This window comes from Talpa occidentalis, unplaced genomic scaffold (assembly GCF_014898055.3).
Source record: "Talpa occidentalis isolate TD23 unplaced genomic scaffold, MPIMG_talOcc4v2.1 talOcc4.13, whole genome shotgun sequence".
Taxonomy (NCBI): Eukaryota; Metazoa; Chordata; class Mammalia; order Eulipotyphla; family Talpidae; genus Talpa; species Talpa occidentalis.
The window spans coordinates 83,565,603-83,586,979 of record NW_023601322.1 but is presented as its reverse complement, the minus strand read 5'-3'; the positions used below and the strand labels follow the sequence as shown (position 1 = coordinate 83,586,979).

Sequence of the window (21,377 nt, the reverse complement as noted above, 5' to 3'; positions counted from 1 at the left end):
TAAGCAGGAAATGGACAAGAACATGTTTCTATTATTTTTGGTCTTCTTTTCCTTTCTCTCTTAACCTTACAGACCTCACCTCATTTACTAGTTTTTACAAGGATTTTGTTCTGTTAACTTATCTGCTATGAATGTTAATGCTGTTATTTGTCTTTGTTATTCTGACTTGCTTTACTACACATAATTCCCTCAAAATCTTTTCCTTTTTGCTATAAATGACAGCATTCCTTGTGGCTGAATAATATTCCATAGTATGAATATACATCTTTTTGAGCCTATCCTCTGTCAGTGTTCACTTAGATTGTTTCCATGTCCTATCTTTTATAAATAGCTGCAGTAATCATTATACAGCATGTAGTTTTCCAAGTTGCTGGTTTCACATCATTTGGATAGATGCCCAAGAGAGGGATTGCTGGGTCATTTGGTATTTTCCTTTTTAGTGTTTTAATGTAAATCCAGATTACTTTCCATAATGGCTATACCAGTTACATTCCTGACAACAACGTAACAGAGATCTGCTTTTTTCCCTTTCTCCCCAGCACTTGTTGTTGGGGGGTCTTTTCAATATATGCAGTTCTCATAGGTGTGAGATAGTATCTCCTTGTGGTTTTAACCTGCATCTCTCTTATTGGAAGTGACAACCTATTTCCATCTGCTGCCCATTTATTGATTGAGTTGCTTGAGAGCACATTTCTATTTGTAAAAGATCATGTTGACTACAGAAATGAGAGGGAGACACAAGGTGATTCTGGGAGATCCATATGATTCAGTAATAGTGGCTCAGACTAGTATCAAACAAATGAAAATGGAAAATGAGTGGATTTAAGATAAGTTTGATGTTAGCATGAACCAGTCACGTAAGACCCTCATCAGGAAGAAGTAGAATCTCTAAGTCCTCCCTAACCGTGGATGCTTATGATATTTTTATTCTGAACCCAATCCTGCCACCATATCTCTAAATGTCAGCTTCATAGTTTAACACACTTATACATGTGTAAGAGAGGAGTGAAAATTCTATGCAAGAAGACATGTGAAATGAAGGGACACTCTCCATACAGAAATAAATTACTTTTAAAGTGTCCATGATTTTTCCATCTTTGCAGATAACTAATAGTATACCTATGGCAGCTGTGAGAATGGCCAAGATCTCTAACTGCAGGAAGTGTTGATGGCTGAGAGCTCACTGGTGAGCTCTGAAATCTAGCATTTGAGCACAGACCATGCTTCCCACAACCATTCCATCGATGACTGAATAGGGCAGGGATGCTGATGCAAGGCTGAGTGGGAAGATGCCAGAGTCCACTGATGGGCACCTTTTACTGCATGACTCCCTAATGGCCTTTGGAAAATTTTCTTTAGAACTGCATTGCTTAAAATGCTTCCACCACCTGGGCCTCCCTGGTGGTGCAGGGATTATAGTCTCAGCGCTATCAAGCTATTGCTAGCCACTGGGAGATGACTTTGATCCCCAGCCAGGGAGCTAATCCACATGGCGCAGCAGACCTCTCCTGTCTCGCCTGCAGCTTCCCTCAGCAGTGTATATCAGTAGATCTGCCTGTTCTGCTCCCCCACTTTGTCTCTGGTGAGTCCTCTCACCCCCCACATCTCTGGCCTGTACCCCAACTCCTGTATGCATAAATATTTTTTTTAAAGGAGATGCTTCCACCTAATTTTCCTGTCTTTACAATCACTCTCCTTTACTGGTTGTGGGGCCTACATCATGGCCTGATGGATCTGTCAGCCTTCTTCAATTCCCTGTCTCTGCCTTGCTCTGCGGCCAGCCTTGAGTGATGGTGAATCGGGTCTCCTAAGTCATAGGTGTCTTCTACAATGCATATCCCTGGGTCCAAGAGATTTTCCATTCCCTTCTTCATGGTCAGACAATTTTGGTTTCTATCCTTTCCTAGAAGCAACAGAGTATTGTTTGTACCCTAAATGTTAGAGGCTTTCTTGCCATTCCCCCGGTGCTTACGGCTTCTCTTTTGTAGGGGAGAAGGGCCTGACAAATGGATAGGATTTTGTGCATCTGTGCCCGTGAGGGACTCTTTCTAGTCTCTGCCCTGCCCTGGGTGTCTCATATGAGAAGCTTATTGAAAGGAGGCATAGTGAGGTCAGAGCATTGTGTCTGGGCTGCGAGGGATTCTAAACTGCCTTGATAGCATATATCCCACCCGAACCCTTAATTACTCATTAAAGTTTCAGCTCTTACTGCCTTTGGTAGATGCTGCGTCTTTTCCCTGTGATTTACTACCAAAGGTGAGACCGTCCATAATCAATGTATCTTCTCTGTCCCGGAGGCCATGAAGCTCTTTGCAGTTCAACTCATTTGGTTAACTCGTGATTTCAGTTCTCTGATGGTCTCAAAATGGTTATAGTTTTGCAGATGATCTGGCTTCTTCTCATTTTTTCCCCGAGGTTAATGTTCTTATAGCTTTCCACATGCTAAGCAGAAGGAAAGCACACACCAGCCTGGTTGTAAAAATCAGTATGCATTTGCATCAGGATTTTATCTTTGGTGAGTGTAGCAGAGTCAGAAATAGAATGTGTACATAAATAATATAATATATTCTAGGCATGTGAAATGATTATATCATGAAACAGTTGACACTCTGTTACAGTAACTACTCTGTAAACTTATTGAATGAAAACAAGGAGCATCAGTAGCACACAAGGCTCTGAGTTAGAAAAGGCTCCCCTTGCAGATGGCAGCGAGACAGGGGGAAATTGGCTTCGTGGCTATTTTGTTTCGGTTCATGCTTCAACACAGTGACCTTTTCCTCTTCACCAGGTGGTTGACCAGATCGACACCCTGACCTCTGACCTACAGCTGGAGGATGAGATGACTGACAGCTCCAAAACCGACACCCTGAACAGCAGCTCCAGCGGCACCACAGCCTCCAGCATAGAGAAGATCAAAGTGCAGGCCAACGCCCCTCTCATTAAACCCCCTGCCCACCCTTCCGCCATCCTCACCGTCCTGAGAAAGCCAAATCCTCCACCACCGCCTCCACGGTTAACACCTGTGAAGTGTGAAGACCCCCAAAGGGTGGTGCCCACGGTCCATCCCGTGAAGACCAACGGCACCCTTCTGCGAAACGGAGGCTTACCCGGAGCACCAAGCAAAGTTCCCAATGGAGACCTCTGCTGCGTACCCAGCAGTACCTTGGACAAGGCTCCCGTGCAGCCTCTGATGCACAGACCTGAGAAAGACAGGTGTCCCCAGGTGGGGCCCCGGGAACGCGTCCGGTTCAATGAAAAGGTGCAGTACCATGGCTACTGTCCCGACTGTGACACCCGGTATCACGTGAAAGGCAGGGAGGGGCACCTGCACAGCGAGCCTGGCTTCCCGCCCGGAAAGCTCCCTCACCAAGGCCCGCCCCTCCCGCCACCCCCCCATCTCCCACCTTTTCCACTAGAAAATGGGGGACTGGGAATAAGCCACAGTAACAGCTTCCCTCCTCTCAGACCTGCAACTGTGCCTCCGCCTACTGCACCCAAACCACAGAAGACGATCTTGAGGAAATCAACCACCACAACAGTGTGATGTATGCCATTTTTAAAAACTTTTTGTTTTTTTTTTTAATTTCTATATTATAAACATAAAATGATAAGTAATGAGCACTTTCTACTCAAGCAATAAAAAGCCCAAATATATTAATCCTGCATTCAGCAAAGTGGCATAAAAATCGCCTGGTAAGTATGCCGTCTATTTTTATCCGGGTTTACATGATTTAAAGCGTTGTACCATCAGAACCCATAGAATATTCTATGAAAGAGCTGAAAATACTAGTTTTGCAATTGACCTATGACAACTGGGGACCTGTCATTTTCAAATGTTTTGATTTACTCTCAGAAATGGGGTTAGATTTGTTTTATTCGCTAACTCATCTATGCATTAAGAATACGCCATTAGCTTTAATCTAATGCTTTTTAATAAGAAATTTTATACTGAATGACTGCTATTTTTTCTGAAGATGTTTTTCACTAGTTCTGTATTATTAAATGCTATAGTTAGCACTGGAAAAGTTATTTTCCATAATATGCAGTTATGATTATACGTTTAGCTGTATATGTAATGAAATATTTCGGTCTATGGAAATATGTCAGTATGTTAGGCCCAGTTCCGCCTTTCAGTTTGGTGGTGGCAGAGCACATGGAACCTCCCTTTTTTTGTGGAGATGCCTCTGTTACAAATACACAGTAGGAGATAATAGCAAACCAGATGTTCTGAGGATTAAGAGGAAACAGTGGGACATTTAACCCCATGTTAGTACCCATGAAAACAGGTAGCAACTCTGATGGTTTGGGGACCATCACAGTGAGTGTATGTCAGAAATTTATAAATTAAATATAATTAATAAACTTTGCACACTGTCCTATTACATACCTCTATTTTTGTACCACATCTGCTGAATACCTGCTGCCCTGTCACCTGCTTTAGACCTTTCTGGCACTCAGTGTTCCCCCAGATGACTGTAAATCAGCACATTGAAGTAGAGGCCTGTTTTGCCTCTTGCCTCAGCAAGTTCTCTGCTCCCTGAGGAAAGCCCCACTTGTAAGAGAATCATAGGGGGAAATCCATATGCTCTGTAACAGGGTGGTTTAGCTTTAACCCTAAGTTGATTCCATGCAGAGTTTTCTGGTTATTACATAGAAGGAAAAGATGTCCTTCTTAACTTTGATTAAAGGTCCCTCTCTTCAATGTTCTTTGTCATCTTAGGTCATCTGTCCCCCATGGATCAGTTTACTTCCCAACTGCCATAACTAGGACTAACCAGATTTGTCCTGGTCACATATTTGCCTGAAGATAATTGGCCCATTATGTGGCAAGAGTAGAGGGAGTCGTCTTTTGGTGGAGATTTCTTTGTATTGTAACTTAACAATGAGTACTATCCTTTTTTTTTTTTTTAAAGATTTATTTATTCATTTATTTATTTATTTATTTATTTATTTATTCATACAAGCACTGGGTACAGTCAGAAGCGCGGGAGGGTGAGAGAATTCACCAGAGCCAGAGCGGGGAGCAGAGCAGGCAGAAGGACCGAAGTACACTGCTGAGGGGAGCAGCGGGCGGCAGGAGAGGTCTGTGCACCATGTGGGACCCTTCTCTGGTGGCCGGGGAGCAGCCGGGGATCGAACCGGCGCTGCAGAGGCTGCGGGCAGCCTCGCAACCCAGCGCTCAACCGCTGCGCCACTGGGGAAGCCCATATCCTTTTTTTCTTAGTATTTGAATTTTAATCTCCAAACTTAATTTTTGGCTGTACGGGGGTGTTGTCTTCAATCATGTTTCTTTATCACATTTCTTGGGCTATACTACCTTAATTGGGAATATTGCCTTTAAACAACTTCCTATTAAAAGATGATGATATATCTTAGGCAGGGTGAGAAAGAAATTTGGCTTTGTTTTTTAAAGGAGCAATCAATAAGTAAAATATAGAGATGTCTTATTAAAAATTTATGCAGCATGATTTTTGTTCTGTGTGTGGGAGCTGAAGGTAATGAAGAAAAGGAAGTTATAAAACATAAGATCAATAATCAAGAAAGACCATAATCTAAAATTTATTAACTACATGATCTATATGTTTAATAAATATGGGCCAGATAAAGAAATAATTGACTTATTGAATAACATGATATTCTTAATGCAGCCTTTTAAACTTGATATAAATAAAACCAGGGTTTCATCATCTTTCTAGAGTTAAGTAATTACTGCAGTGTTCCTGCAGTGTTAGATCTTGTGATATTATAAACAGTCATAGAAGACATGAAATTTTTTCCCTTCAGCCCACCTTCCTTCCACAGGCAGTTACTGTGACCTAATAATTATTACTTTATAGTTTAAACCCTTGGCCCTTAACAGTGACTGGGGAAAAATCTGGATCTCAAGGTAAAGCTTGTTGGCAACCACAAATCATCCAAAGAGCATAAGGCATATTGAATAAGTTGAATAATTTAAACCATCTGAATAAGGACATTGATCCAGATACCAAGACACAACTTACAAGGTTCAAGTTCATTTCTCCCTCAAAGTATATACAGAATGAGCCCACAAAAGACTATTTTTTTTTGTATTTGCTTAGTAACATGTACTAAAAGTACATCTGTTTTTATCCAATGCATTTATAAGCAGAGGTCTAGAGAGTGAGTTAAATTCTAACCATCATTAACCCTCCTCTCTCACTGCAATTTATTATATAACCAACAGTGAATGTCAGATTACAGGAATGTTGGGACTTTGTTTTGTGTTTATTTGCTCCATATATTACTTCATTTTTTTTTTCATGAATGTATCAAATACAATGGGCCAATAAGTGTTTGTTTTTTTTTTTCCCCCAAATGAGAATTTTGCAACATTCACTGGGCCTTAGAACTTTAAATACAAAGATATGAACCGTGGAAAGCAATTAACATAGGATGCCATAATATTTGAATGGAACCTTATAATTAAAGTGTTATAAGCGGCAGTGCAATTTTTGTAATCAGCCAGCATTGCTTTCACATTTTTAAGTTCTGAGATACAGGTTCAGTACATCTTCCATGAAACCAACATAAAGCATGGTACATATTTCCTTTTCCTCCAGATCAGAAGTGCTTTCCTTAAAACCCATGGGCAGGTCCTTTTTTCACAGTATGTAGTTGACACTTTTATTCACACATCAAGCCTATACAGAGCTAGTGTCTACCCTCCTTTGAAGGCCCCATTTCTACAAAATATACAAGTAACACTTCCAATCCCAACACCCTTTTATAGTTCAAGGTAGATCGTGTGTATCACAAAACGCAATATCCAGTAACTAAGTTGAAATAGGAAAAGTTTTTTTGTTAGTTTACAAAAGATTGCCCTTTTTTGTGATGGGGAGTTATTATCTCTAGTGGTGAAAGGTAAAAAGAAAATCAAAATTAACCACAGGTTTCTTCCATCTCCCAGAAGTTAAAGGGAAACGAACACTGATATATTTTTAGGGCATACATAGTTAAATGTAAAATTGCATGCCCAAAATTACAGGGCATGCAAAAAGGGAGATTTCCATACTTCCTATTTTGTATTGTATTCAGATCTCCCTTCATTAGTTTAATAATATTCTGGGAAAAGCGAGTCTGCTATTCACTGAAGTGATTTAATTAACCTAAAAATATCTTGAATTTGGATTATGCCTGCATTTAATTATTTATTGAATTACGCAATAAAGCATTGCATTACATGGTATCTGCACTTAGCATGACCAAGGGCAGCAGCTATATTCAGTGTCAGGAACCATGTCAGAACAGCTTCTAATTATAGCTCATTCTGGACGCTCCATGAAGAAAAGCCTGAGTAGTTCCACATGAAATTGCAGTGGGAACCGTGTATTCAAGTCACGAATCACCATTTTGATTTTTTTCTACTGGAAAATATGTGACAGCACAACATCCAGCCTTGTATTGCTCCTCATTGTTTCTTTCTCACAGTATGTTGGTGGTGTCTTTTGCTATCATGAACACTCTAGTGGTAGCAAAAAAAAAAAAAAAAAAAAAAATTGCATGCTACAGCCTGGATTCAATCGTTGGCCAGGGAGTTAACCCACATGCCACAGCAGACCTCTCCTGCCTCACCCACTGCTCCCCTCAGCAGTGTATTTTAGTACATCTGACTGTTCTGCTCCCCACTCTGTCTCTGATGAATCCTACACCTCTAGCCTACTCCCCGGTTCTTCTACAAAATAAATATTTTTTCTAAAAAACTGTATGCTAATGCAGTTTGGTAAAATCCTGATGATTTCTCAGGGAGAAAATGATTTATGGGCATTAATATTTCCTAAAAGTTTGCATTGCTTCATTAGGTAAGGTGCACAGAATCTAAGAATACTGAGACACCATCACCAGATCCCATGATGCTGTCTGTGAAACTGTGACAATGTATTTAAACTTTTAGACTAAGTATCTTGGAGCTGTGGAATGATTCATGTCGCCTCTTTCTGAAATGATGACGGCTGTGATGCTGCCATTAGGGCACACAGCAGGCTTGAACATAAAACTGCAGTTGGCTTCATACAAGTGGAAGAGCAGCCACATAGGGTGTCATTTCATTGGCAGCACTTAGATTTATCATTCTGGTCTTCTTGGAAAAAAACTAAAGTGGAACAGAAAGAAGCTTTTGAAATAACCCTCTCTTTAAAGTGTACTTAAATTAACATGAGGTATAGGATTGTGTGAAGAACAGGGAAAAATGAGCAGGAAATATTGCTGATAATTTGTGCTTCTAAACCGATCAGAGATGGGTAAATTAGTATTATTACTGCTTTCTGAAACTTTACATATATTAGAGTTTCTGTAAGTCTGATACCAGGGTATAAAATAGAGATTGTTACTCTGACTTACAAATGAAGAAATTGAGGGCCTCACTTGAAATATTTTGTCATAATTAGCCCCCTAATAAGCCTCTGTGCTGGCATTGTGCTGCTGACATGATCCCCCATAATTTTTCCCCACAATATCACTATTTAATTGTGTTCTTCATAGCCCCGAACTTTGCAGAGCTTTCTTTTGTTCTGAGCAGTTATTTTGACGCTTGAAAGGGGTTACCTAATGTTGTTTTGACATTCTTAATATGTTTGATCTTTGCAGAGTATGAAAAGGATTTCAGGCAATTTAGTCTAAAATGAATGAGCTGCTGAATAATGCAAGCCTCATTTTCTCATGTTTTATACCCGTGGATTCACCTTTCAGTTTTTTCCCTCTAAGTTCAAAGGCTGTCTAGCAGTTTGGTTTTTTCCCCTAAGAAGTTCTTATTTCGTAGTATTGATGTCATTTGACCCTGAATGTGTCACTTCCATGACTGGTATTTCATTTGTGAATCTCTTCTATTTAACATTGACCCCTGAAGCTAAAAATAGCAATAGATCTACAGCGTGGAACCTCTAAAGGAGCAGTGTGCTGCAACTCTCTCTAGTAAAAGCATTTCCATCCTTGCGTGACTTCACTGCAGTAGACATACAGCAATACAGGCTGCGCTGATGGTGTGGATTCACCCCTGGCCATGTGTTCTTGTGTAAGACCAGCACAGTTGAGGCAAGGCCACTGGAGAATCTTACCTGTGCTTTTACCTCAGCGTAGAGCTGCCACATCATTGGCCAACAACAATCACTGACTCTGAGCCTCCACAGGCCCAAGAGAGGGAAGAGGCCCAGTATGGGAAAGCACCGATGTGGTCAAACACCATAGACAAAGGGGCAAATTTTTAGTGAGTCTGTAGTAGGAATATTATAGGCTATTGTGGATGTGCATTCTTTGCCTTTTCTTATTACCCGGTGTTCATTTAATCACACCATAAATTAAGAGGTCTTCTTATTTTAAAGAATGATAGAGAGGAAAGAAGTGAATTTAACAACACTCCTTTCTAAAAATTAATAGATTAAACTAAGGTTTTCTAAGAGGAGGGGTAAGTTTTTTTTTTAATCTTTTTCATTTTTTTATTTTAGCATTTATCATTTTTTACATTTTTTAGACAATATTTGCTTCCCCCCAACCCCCTCAGATTGAGTCCCCATAAAATCTCCTTCCCCAAGACACCCGTGCACCATCACCACAGTCCCCTGTGCTCCTCCCTCACTCCCTCTGATCCCTCTCAGTAGGGGTAAGTTTTACTGCAGTCTTTAGCAACCTTATTTTGATTCTCAGAGTACTTACCAATCTACATTTTTTAGTTTAGCATTTTAGAATGGAGGACTAAATTTTCATCCACCAAATTTCTAAATAAAGATTTTTCTAGTACATTAGGTTAAAATTTGAATAATGATCTCCTTAAGGATGAATAAATATACTTTGAAGATATATACTTATTTATCCAGAGTTGTCAAAGTATAAATCCCTGCTACAGAAATTAGGTCACTGATGATGTAATATATGACGTGTATTTGTAATATTCATTTAGATAAAAGCATAAATAAGAAACCAGAGCTCCCTGTATTTGAGTCTTAATTTTTTCAGTGCCTGAGTGTTCCTAGTCAAATTGCTGAACCAAATGAGGTTTACTTTGAATCTGTGTAGCTTTATCTCTTTGTAGTTTTGAATTGTATTTCCCTATCATAAGTGATACTGAGCTGCTTTTTCATGAACGTGTTGGCCATCTTTATGTCTTCTTAACTGGATTATTGGTTATGTTGCTATTGAATTGTATGAGGTCTTTATATATTTTGGATGCTAACCCAATACTAGATATTATTTTGCAAATGTGTTCTCCATTTCAGTAGGTTGTCTTTTCATTCTGCTTATGGTTTTCTTTGCTATGCATAGCTGTTTTGTTTAATCTGTCCTCCTTGCTTATATTCGCTTTTGATTTTGGTGTCAGACTCAAAAAGTCATCACCAAGATCAATGTCAAGGAGCTTAACTTTGTGTTTCCTCTAGAAATTTATGGTTTCATTTTATATGTTTTAATCTTTAATTCATCTTGAGTTAATTTTTGTGTAAACGGTATAAAATAATGGTTCAGCTTGACTCTGTTGCATGTGGTTGTCCAGTTTTCTCAATGTCATTTATCGGAGTCTATCTTTTCCCCATTGTGTATTCTTGGATACCTTGTCATAAATTAATTTACCAAATGTGAAAGGGTTTGTTGCCGCACTCTGGACTCTGTACCATTGATGTATGTCTCAGACTTTATGCCAATACTATATCGCTTTGATTACTGACTATGTAATACAGTTTAAATCCTGGGAGTTTGAGGTCCCTAGTTCTTTTCTTCTTTTCCAGATTGATTTGGATATTTGGGGTCTTTTCTGTATCCATGTAAATTTTAGAGTTGTTTGTTCTATGTCTGTGAAAAGTGCCATTGGAATTGTCTTAGGGATTGCACTGAATCTGTAAGTTGCTTTGGGTAGTCTGAATGTTTGAACCATCTAATTCTTCCAATCCATGATCATAGAATATCATTCCATTTATTTGTTTCTTCTGTTTCTTTTAGTAATATCTTGTGTTTTTTAATGTACAGGCTTTTCACCTTCTTGGTTAAATTTATTCCTAGGAATTGTATTCTTTTTTCTGAGATTTTTCAATGAGACCATTTTCTTAATTCCTCTTTCTGATAGTTCATCAGAAACTGATAGAAGATTTGATATTGTTCAAATTTCCGTACTACCCAAAATAATACTGATCCAGTGCAATCCTTATCAGAATTCCAATGACATTTGTCACAGAATTAGAACAAACAATCCTAAACTTTGTATGGCTCATAGAGAATGTGAAGAGGGTGCCTGCCAGTTTCCTCCTTCTAGCAAATTCCTAGAAGGGTATTAAAAGAGATGCCTGCCCCTCAGGCCTACTATATATGCAGATAAGCTCCTTTCACTTAGAGGTGTGTGTGATTGGCTGCCCTGGGGCAGGTGAGTCCCAGCAAGTGAGCCCTTTTCTCAAGTTGCTGCTTTCTTGTCTGTCCCCTGCAGGGGAGACTTGTTGATTTTCAAAGTTAGATGTTCGGGTATCTATCTTTCAGGGGCAGGTCTTAAAAGTAGGGGTACCCAATGAAGAGTTCAAGCCTTTCCCTGCTCAGGGAGAAGCTCCAGTTTTGTGTTCCCTCCCTCCCAATTTTGGATAGATGAACTAAGGTGGGAATTATGCTGTGATTATATCCCAGTTTCTGCTACCTGCTTTTAAGTTGCTCTGTGTGTCTTTCGGAGAAGGTGAGTCCAGAATCTTCTTTTTTTTTTTTTTTTTTTTTTTAAATATTTATTTATTTATTTATTTATATAAGCAGTGGGTATAGTCAGAAGCACGGGAGGGTGAGAGGATTCACCAGAGCCAGAGCAGGGAGCAGAGCAGGCAGAAGGACGGAAGTACACTGCTGAGGGGAGCAGCGGGTGGCAGGAGAGGTCTGCGCGCCATGTGGGACCCTCCTCCGGTGGCCAGGGAGCAGCCAGGGATCGAACCGGCATTGCAGAGGCTGCAGGCAGCTTCGCAACCCAGTGCTCAACCACTGCGCCACCGGGGAGGCCCGAGTCCAGAATCTTCTTATGTTGCCATCTTGATGCAGCCTCTAAATTTTGTTTAAAATTTTATTATCTTGTTTGTATGGGATGAAAGCTCCTCGACACCATGGGTTACACACATAGCTCAGCTCAGTCTATCATCTCCTTTGTTTATTTGCTCAAACTCCAGCTCGTTCTCAGCTCATGTCTCTTGTGGCCACAAAAATAGAAACGATGTGCATTTCTCTGCTTTATGTTGTCTTTTCCTCCACAAGGTCCTCAACACCCACTTCCTAACATTTTGTGCTGTGTTTCTCCTCTAAACAGTACACCTTCCAATGCACTATGGTGATAAGGCCCAGATAATTTAGTGATTGTAAAAGTACATTAGAAACAGTAAAACTTCAGACAATTGCAAATCATTGTCATCAGTTTATGAAACTTCTTGCTGAATTACCCATGTCCCTTGCTAATCTGGTACATTGATTTGTTATTGTCTAGGTTGATGCCAATGATATTTTATTTTGTCTCAATTATTATTTATTTCACCTAGATGTTTTTGTAATTACTATTGCAAGTCTAGTGATTTTCTTAGAACTTTACCAGTTCACCTGTGGAAGTCTCATTTTTGATTTATTAAATGAGCATGGTAGACTTCAAGGGGACTATGACAATAAGCACAGTTCATTAAGCTATTTTGACATGTGTAGCTTCATTGTAATTATTTATGATATTTAATAGCACATGAAAAAATTCATTTAGAATTTAATTTGTCAAGCAAATTAAAGTATTAAAATACTGTTATGCCATTTTAAATCTTTCAAAAATGTTTGTTCCAATAAGAGATTTAATCATCAAACTTTTGTTTTAAAAAAAGAATGTCTATGTTTGTGGTTAAAAGCATCATTTATCAATGATACCAAAAGCTGACAAAATATGAACTCTTGTTTTGCTTTAAACAAAGTCTGCGATATCTTTGAGTACATGATTCATAAAGTATCTTTAAGGAAGATTAAGAAGTTCTCTAATTATAATGAATTATAGCTTAAGTATAAGTAAAGAATATTGCTAACAGCAATCCAATATTATTGAAACTTTATTTTCTATCAGTTCATATCACCAATTCAATTCAGAAAAAAATCAGAATATTTGTTTTTATTTTACCTATTTTTAAAAATTTCATAGTTATATTAAATGACTATATTTTGCTTGATATTTGAAATACAGTAATTATGTTCTATATTATAATATTTCTTTTTCTGAGTGGAAGTATCAGTGTTACCGAGATTTTGTTATTAAAAATAGCTCCTTCATAGGATTTCCCAATAAATCTCTGATCATCCAAGCTCCAGTCTTCACTTGTATTTAACTTCTGTATCTTCCTTGTTCTTTTTATCCCAATAATTTCAAGTTTTTTCCAAGTCTTTCTTTTTTCAGTATTGTCATTCCCAATGATTCTGTCCTCAGAGAGGCTTTTACCCCCTCATTTCTGACATTACATCTGCCATTGGCCTGAATCTCTATCTTTTGCCTGTACTTCCACATGAATTGGACAGATACCTAACAGAGAAATTTCCTTCTGTCATTTCATTTAAATCTAGAAATTTTTGAAGACTCATTATAACCTACTACTTAAAAGTTTAATTCTGAGGTTGGCAGTTTTAATAAAGCCCCCCAATCTTGGGGACCCAGCAGAGAGTAGTCTGTTTCAGCCAAGTCTAAATTCTGCCATGCCTGACTCATTTCTTGGTGCTGCTCCTTTTACTTGGCATGTGGCTCCAAGCTGAAATAATGTCTCCTTTCTGCTTTGGTTTTATAAATCTTACACTGTAGATTTATCTAAATCTTTTCTAAGCAAAGTATGGTTGTAACATGGATATAATATAGTATAAATTTTAAAAAACAAAACATTAAAAAGACAACCAACTATGTTGCTGCAAATTGCATGAGTTTATCTCTTTTGATTGCTGAGTAATATTCCATGGTGTATATGTACAACATCTTCTTGACCCAGTCATCTATTTTTGGGCATTTGGGTTGTTTCCATAGTTTAGCTATTGTAAATAGTGCTGCTATAAACATAGGGGTGTAGGTGCCCTTTTGAATTAATGTTTTTGTGTCCTTTGGGTAAATACCTGGGAGTGGAATTGCTAGATCATATGGAAGCTCAAAGGGATGATGCTCAGCAAAATAAGCCAGAAAGAAAAAGAAAAATACCAGATGGCCTCACTCATAGCAGGAATTTATAAAACCTAAATAAGGGACCAGGAAAACGACTAATTATAATAAAGTAAAAATCAAAATCAACAAGCAGCTATAAACCAGAGACACACTATGTGGGGGGGGGTGTGAGGAGGGAGTAGGATCAAAACAAGGGGGGGTGAGAATTGTATGGGGACTATAACCAAGTTGAAAATGCATACATTGTACAAAAATGAAAAATGATGTAAAAATATATAAAATTAAAAAAATAATAATAAAAAATAGAAAGACAACCCACTAGTTATTAAATAAATACATATTTAAGTGTGTGTCTCAACAGTTTCATTGGTGAAAAGCCATAGGGGATTAGAAGAGAAGAAACTTGACAATGGTTAAATTGCTTCCTTCACCTAATAGGTTAAAAAATTCGCCTCATGGTGGGTCAGATAAACTCAGTACAAATTCATGAACTGAAATGTACATTTCCCCACTTGGTATAAAATGCAGTCCTATTAATTTAAAACAAGTTATTGCCAGTAGAAGACAGATTGCTGCATACTGTTTTGTGAGATTCAGTATCTTGCAGAGAAGAAATAAGCAAGAAAATTTAAACTAAGAGTGTGAAGTGTTGTCACATAAGCAGAAAGTGCAAGACAAAAAGAAGGAAAGTGCAAAGAAAATTGAAATAAAGAAGCAAGCCATTAGAATCTTGTACTTAAGAACTGACCTGAACACAGTGCAATAAAATTAAAGTCATGCACTTAATAATTTATATGTGAAGGTTTAGTTGTACCTTTCATGACTTAGGCATCTTTTTATTTTACATTTTTCGCTAGTATTTTTTGAAGATACACACTATTTTGACCTTTTTGGAGGGGAAAAGCCAGTTTTTCCTCCCAGGGTTATATATAGTTGAGAAACAGGTCTGCCTACAAATTTCCCATAAAGACCAGACTTTTGTGAAGTTTATATTTAGTATTTTGATTGCATGCATTTAAGATCCATCCCATCCCTAATTCTGTCCGAAGCTCCTTGATGTCTGTGGACAGGGATGAGTCCTTCCTACAGACAGACAAGGAATCCAATGCCAGATTAAAAGGTAAAATAAAAGAGGTATATACAGTTTGTTCATGGAATCAGACAGAAACCATTTTCCTTCAACCTGTCTCTCACTGGTATGAATATACAAAGTTATATGTGTTTCCTCCTATTGAGAAATTTTTAATTATCTTTTCATGGTTTGTTTGGTGATTACATCAGGGTTTCAATCCTACTTCCCGTACCTATGATGTGAACTGAGTTTGGAATAGCCTTTCTATTGTCATAGGGAAAATCACTTCATAAAAGCAGCTTTCTCAGTCCTATATTTGTTCATAGAATAAGCATCCTAGTGTAAAGTGTTTTATTGGTTATCTTTCCCTCTTGTAGCTTTTTTCTATTGCTCTTACTTAATATATTGTTCCTTCCAATGTTTGGGGAGATTGGAACGAACTTCGAAAAGACTATTTTTATATCTTTGGCTTGGTGTGTGTGAGCTTTTCCTTATTGATAGTTAAAAAGGGTGACATTTACTTAGCTTACAGTTATAAAGGTTAGTCCTTATAAATTTCCTAATCCTTGAAATGAAGGAAGTTATTCTGTTTCCTATAACCCATGGGCCAACATAAATACTTGCTGAATACTTGCTACACACTACTAGTCCTTTGAAGAAGAGGGGAATGGCATGGGATTTAGCAGTATATATAGTAACTCAGGTTACTTGTCTTGGGAACTTCTATAATGAATTAAATACTGATGATGTGGATGGACATAGCTAAGCTAATAGAATTATGGGAATTTTTCACTCTCAAAATTCCAATACAGAAGCTAATATAAGAGCATAGGTTCCTCCACTTTTCTGAATTTCCTGGGAAAACAGCTTCTTAATTAAGGGGGAGGAGAAACAAAACCCAATAAGGAAGGTGGAAAATGGCAAAAGATTTGCAGATTCTGAGCAATCTGGGACTCAGAATTTCCATCTGAGCTTGGATCTTGGAAATTGGCAATGATGGGGGCAGGGCTTCTGTGACTGGAAAACTGACTCCGCCGACTTGAGTTTTACTTTTCTCTCCTTTCCTGGCTCAGGATTGTGTTACAAACCTGGAAAAGTGCAAGTTTCCTATAAAAGAGTTCTGCTACTTGTACCAAAGAGAACTTAATTTTATTCTTGAACTGGAGAAATCTGAAAACACATGTGCTGAAAATGGCTTAGCATTTTATGGTATAGAGACTAACAACCACTGTGTTCGGAATATTTTCAGTCTCATGAGTCCATGCCATTGTTTTCTGTATACTGATGTGGATCTCAAGTCTACACATCAGAATTACCCTGAACCCCATCAGGAACCAATTCAATGGGAATGTCTTCATGGTCAGCCCAGACATCCAGGTACTTTAAACGAGCAGCTCAATTACTAACTACTAAATGATGGTGCACAGGTAGTGGCACATCCGGTAATAATTATTTCATCCTAATTGCAGTAGCAGAAATACACACCCTTTCCCATGTGAACAAGACACAGGAGGACTCAAAGTGGCTGTGATTCCCTGGATCAAAGTCTGTTTAAAAACTGAAAAGTAAAATTTGATATTAGTCACAAAGACCAAAAGTTAAAATTGTATGCATTTTAAGAATATTGCCTAAGTATCAACAATGCACTTATGTATCAGTAAGTCTAAACTGCTGTGAATATACAATGTTACTCTAATTTTAAGACAATAATTCATTATCAGAAAGCTTTTATTTGGTTTATTGATAGTGCATCTGCCATTCTTCATGGAGACACTTAAATTTTATTTCTACAAGACACTTTTATTAATTATATCAAAACCATACAGATCTTAGTATTTTCCATATGTACCTTCGACAAACTTTGTGTTTGTTTACCTATTTCATTTTTATGCTAAGGAAGTAGAACTCAATTTTCATTGTTTAAGGATATTTTTCACAACCTCTCAGAATTATATTTTCTGTTATGACTGTTCTTTATAGTTTGTTTATAAATTCCCCACAAACTTTAACAAACAGACTTCAAGTATTTCTTTCTGTCTTTGTCTTTCATGCCCTTTGGCTAAAGAATGAAAAGTTACTTTTTGACATTAAGGATACAGACCAACAATAAGAACAAACAATGCATTCATTTATTTTGAATACATTTATGTATCAAATACTAAATTTTAAGGGTACTAAATTTTCTGATCCTGTGGCAACTTCTCTTAGAAATAAATATTACCAGTTAATAGACTTGAACTGGAAATTGGCATAGGATGATCTAGATTGAAAATACTATAAAGGGGGCTCCCCGGTGGCGCAGCGGTTGAGCGCTGGGTTGCGAAGCTGCCCGCAGCCTCTGCAGCACCAGTTCAATCCCCGGCTGCTCCCTGGCCACCAAAGGAGGGTCCCACATGGCGCGCAGACCTCTCCTGCCGCCCACTGCTCCCCTCAGCAGTGTACTTCGGTCCTTCTGCCTGCTCTGCTCCCCGCTCTGGTGAATTCTCTCACCTTCCCGCACTTCTGACTGTACCCAGTGCTTGTATGTATAAACAAACAAATAAATAAATAATAAATCTTTAAAAAAAAAAAAAATACTATAAAGCTTATCAACCTAAAAGGAATACCAAATATTACAACAGAGACAACACTGGTTTATCACAGATTGCTTATTCCATAACAGAAAAGACACCTTTCAAAAAACACTTTAACAAAATTCACATTTGGTTTTTATCATCCCCTTTTAAGAACCATGTAGCTTACATGTAGATTACATTAAAATAATTAAAATTGGTATATAAAATGGCTCTACAGTGTGTTAGAAATGATCACATTAAAGAGCATAAAGCAAAGAGACCATCTGCATTGTTATGTCCTGAGAGTGACTTATATTTTGTATTATTTTCTGAGAGAGTGACTTGGAGAGGCTTTGATGGAACTCTGCAGAACATTTAGACTCAAACGGACTTTGACATGTTACCTTTGATATTGCTGAACATGTCATCCTCAGGCCTCCTGCTGTGATAATACTTGTGCTTCTTGATTCTGTCTGTTCCTGAAGAGGAAACTGGAAGTTTGGGTTTCCTTACTGTAGGGTAAAGAAAATATCAGGCTTTTCTGCCCTTCCGCCATCAGGATAGATGATGGATCCTTGTCCTGAATGCATGCCTGATGGTGGGCACCTGGAATAGGGTGTGGGCATAGGTAGATGGGATTCAGCTGAGCTAAGACTGTGCTTTTTAAGGGCGGCGTCACGGGGGGACGGCAGCAGCACCAGCACCAGCAGCAGCAGCAGCAGCCGCAGCCGAAGCCGAGAAGCAGCAGAACGAACGCTAGAGAGCCCAGATAGAGTGAGGACTTGCTGGGGGCTGGGAGGCCCGCCGGCCTCCCAGCCCCCCAGCCAGCACCCCTGCCTGCCATATGCCTGGTGAACCCCAGTAAAAGACCTGCAAAACTACTGAGGACTCTGACTCCTCCTTTACCCGATCTGCATGGGATCAGAAAACCTGCCTTGTGCCATGTCCTGCCCCTACAATTGGCGTAGTCGGCAGGATCCATGCAGACGGGTATTGGAGCCCTCCGAAGACCTGGAGGGACTAAGGAGAACAGACTTTGCCTGTGACGACGCTGGAGGCACCATGGCGGTATAGAAGATGGATACGTCCACGAGCTACAGGATGAGACCTGGCGTGAAGGAGACACCGGAAAGGACCAGCCAACGACACCGGAAAGGACCAGCCAATGACCCCTGAGGCAGCAGGCCATTGCTGAAGCAGGGAGAGGCCAATGGACTGATAGACACCGGATAGGACCAGCCAACGACACCGGAAAGGACCAGCCAATGACCCCTGAGGCAGCAGGCCATTGCTGAAGCAGGGAGAGGCCAATGGACTGATAGACTGATTAACTGATGATTTTGGACTGACAATCCCGCCAGAAGGCGGAGGACCTTAGCAGGTTATGTTTATTTTTTGAGAATCTGGGGGTGGCCAGTGGGCCTAGATGGCCAAAAGCAGCCTGTGTATGCCCAGTGGCCAGGTGGAGGAGAAAAGCCAACTAAGGTGGCAAAAGCTGGTACTGATGCTAAGTTGAGAAGCCCTAAAGCGGCTGTTAAGCAGCCTGGGTATGCTGAAGCCCTGTGAGTCTCGTAAAATCACCTGTGGGTGATGCCCTGCTCATTCTTGAGTGAGGGTGAGGAGCTGAGGAGCCCGTCCTTGGGGGACGGGTGGGGAATGTGGCTTGGGGTGGAGCCCAAGCCAAATGCAAAGTTTGGATCCCCAACCCATGTGCTTGTGCAGTGGGTTGGCTTGAGAGCAGGGGTCTGTGAGTCGCATGGGTGGCCATGAAGGCCGAGTGTTGGAGCGACTGCAGACAGAAACCCTGAGGGTTGGCGATTACCCCCAACAGAATAAAATTGCCAATCCCAGAGCTAGTGCATCCTGGGGGTGGATGCTGTGTGTGCCTTGTAGCAGAGACTACAGCCAGAGAAGGCCAGGAAGCCTGACGGCTCCTGGTGTGTTATAGCAGATGCCGTGTGTGATTTCCCCTCCCTCGTATGAGCAGTGCCTTCGGCAGCAGATTTGGTGGCTCATCTGCTGGTACCAATAATTGTCTTTTGCACTTGGTTGGTGCCCTGCCTGGACTTATTTGTGTTCTGTTGTATTTTGTTATGTTGTATTTTGTTATTTGATGTATTTGCTTTTGTGGGCCATGGCTGCATTGTTTGTTTGCTTAGAAAATTGTGTATATATGTATAGACTGTATGGCAGAAAACCCTGAGGGGGTGGACTGTAGGGTAAAGAAAATATCAGGCTTTTCTGCCCTTCCGCCATCAGGATAGATGATGGATCCTTGTCCTGAATGCATGCCTGATGGTGGGCACCTGGAATAGGGTGTGGGCATAGGTAGATGGGATTCAGCTGAGCTAAGACTGTGCTTTTTAAGGGCGGCGTCACGGGGGGACGGCAGCAGCACCAGCACCAGCAGCAGCAGCAGCAGCCGCAGCCGAAGCCGAGAAGCAGCAGAACGAACGCTAGAGAGCCCAGATAGAGTGAGGACTTGCTGGGGGCTGGGAGGCCTGCCAGCCTCCCAGCCCCCCAGCCAGCACCCCTGCCTGCCATATGCCTGGTGAACCCCAGTAAAAGACCTGCAAAACTACTGAGGACTCTGACTCCTCCTTTACCCGATCTGCATGGGATCAGAAAACCTGCCTTGTGCCATGTCCTGCCCCTACACTTACATAGTATTTGTTCTTTCTATTTGGAATCTGAGGTGGATGCTGCTGTATTTGGGCTAGTCACTGTCCTGTCCTCTGGCCAGGAAGCAGCTGACAAAGCCCCATCATTATTATTGGTGATAATGAGAAGACCATTCAAAACTGCTGAGAAGATTCTGGAAATAGAACTATAAGTTGCACTTAAAAAAGTCCACAAGGAATATTTTAAAAGCTTCTTTAGCTGTCATGTCATGCCTTATACTTTATCTTTGAAAAGAGCCATTTGAGGCTTTTAGGGATCTCTATCCAGAGAATAGAGTGGTTTGAAAGAGAGGGAGTAGAGAGAAAGGTGCATTTAAATGAGCAACCATTATGCACAATGTTGGGTATTTTGCACGCATGGTTTTATTTCATCTTTTAAACAACCGTTGTCAAAGAACATTTGCACCAGACCAGTTAAAATAGCTGTAGGGTAAGTAAAGTATAAGGCTTTTCTGCCCTCCCACCATTAGGGTTGATGATGGATCCCTGCGTTCCTGAGTGCATGCCTGATGGCAGGCACCTGGAGTGGGGTGTGGGTATGCTTGGGTGGGTGCGCCTGGGCTGGGAGACTGTACTTGTGCGGGCGACGTCACAGGGACTCCAGAAGACCAGACCTGAGCAGAATCACCAGCAGAGAACAAGGCCACGAGAGAATGCCGGAGAGCCCAGAAAGAGTGAAATTCGCTGGGGCCTAGGAGCCTCCTGGCAGCCTTCTGCTCCCCGAGCACCTCTGCCTGCCATGTACCTGGTAAACTCAATAAAAGCCTGCAAAAGCCACTGAGAGCTCCAGGACTCTCTCCTCCTTTACCCCATCTGCTCTGGTCATAGAGATCCTGCTCAGGTCCCATCCTGCCCCTACAATAGCCAAGGATGACTTTGTTCAAGATTGTTTTAAGATTGTTGCATTGGTCAAGATATACCCGTAGGGAGAATGACTGAAGGCGGCG

At 40.2% G+C, this 21,377-nt stretch overlaps 1 protein-coding gene across 2 annotated transcripts in view; it reads left to right on the top strand.

Moving 5' to 3' along the window:
- PRR16 (proline rich 16) overlaps positions 1-21,377 on the top strand; it is a 282,894-nt gene that overhangs the window by 167,651 nt on the left and 93,866 nt on the right. Inside the window, exon 2 of one of the 2 annotated variants that reach the window (XR_008551505.1) lies at positions 2,789-3,693. Coding sequence is in view for 1 of the 2 variants with exons in the window: in XM_037509469.2 (XP_037365366.2) it covers positions 2,789-3,544 (756 nt within the window). In the remaining variant the exon portion in view is untranslated. The remainder of the gene's footprint in view (positions 1-2,788; positions 3,694-21,377) is intronic. The other variant, XM_037509469.2, reaches the window with a different exon arrangement.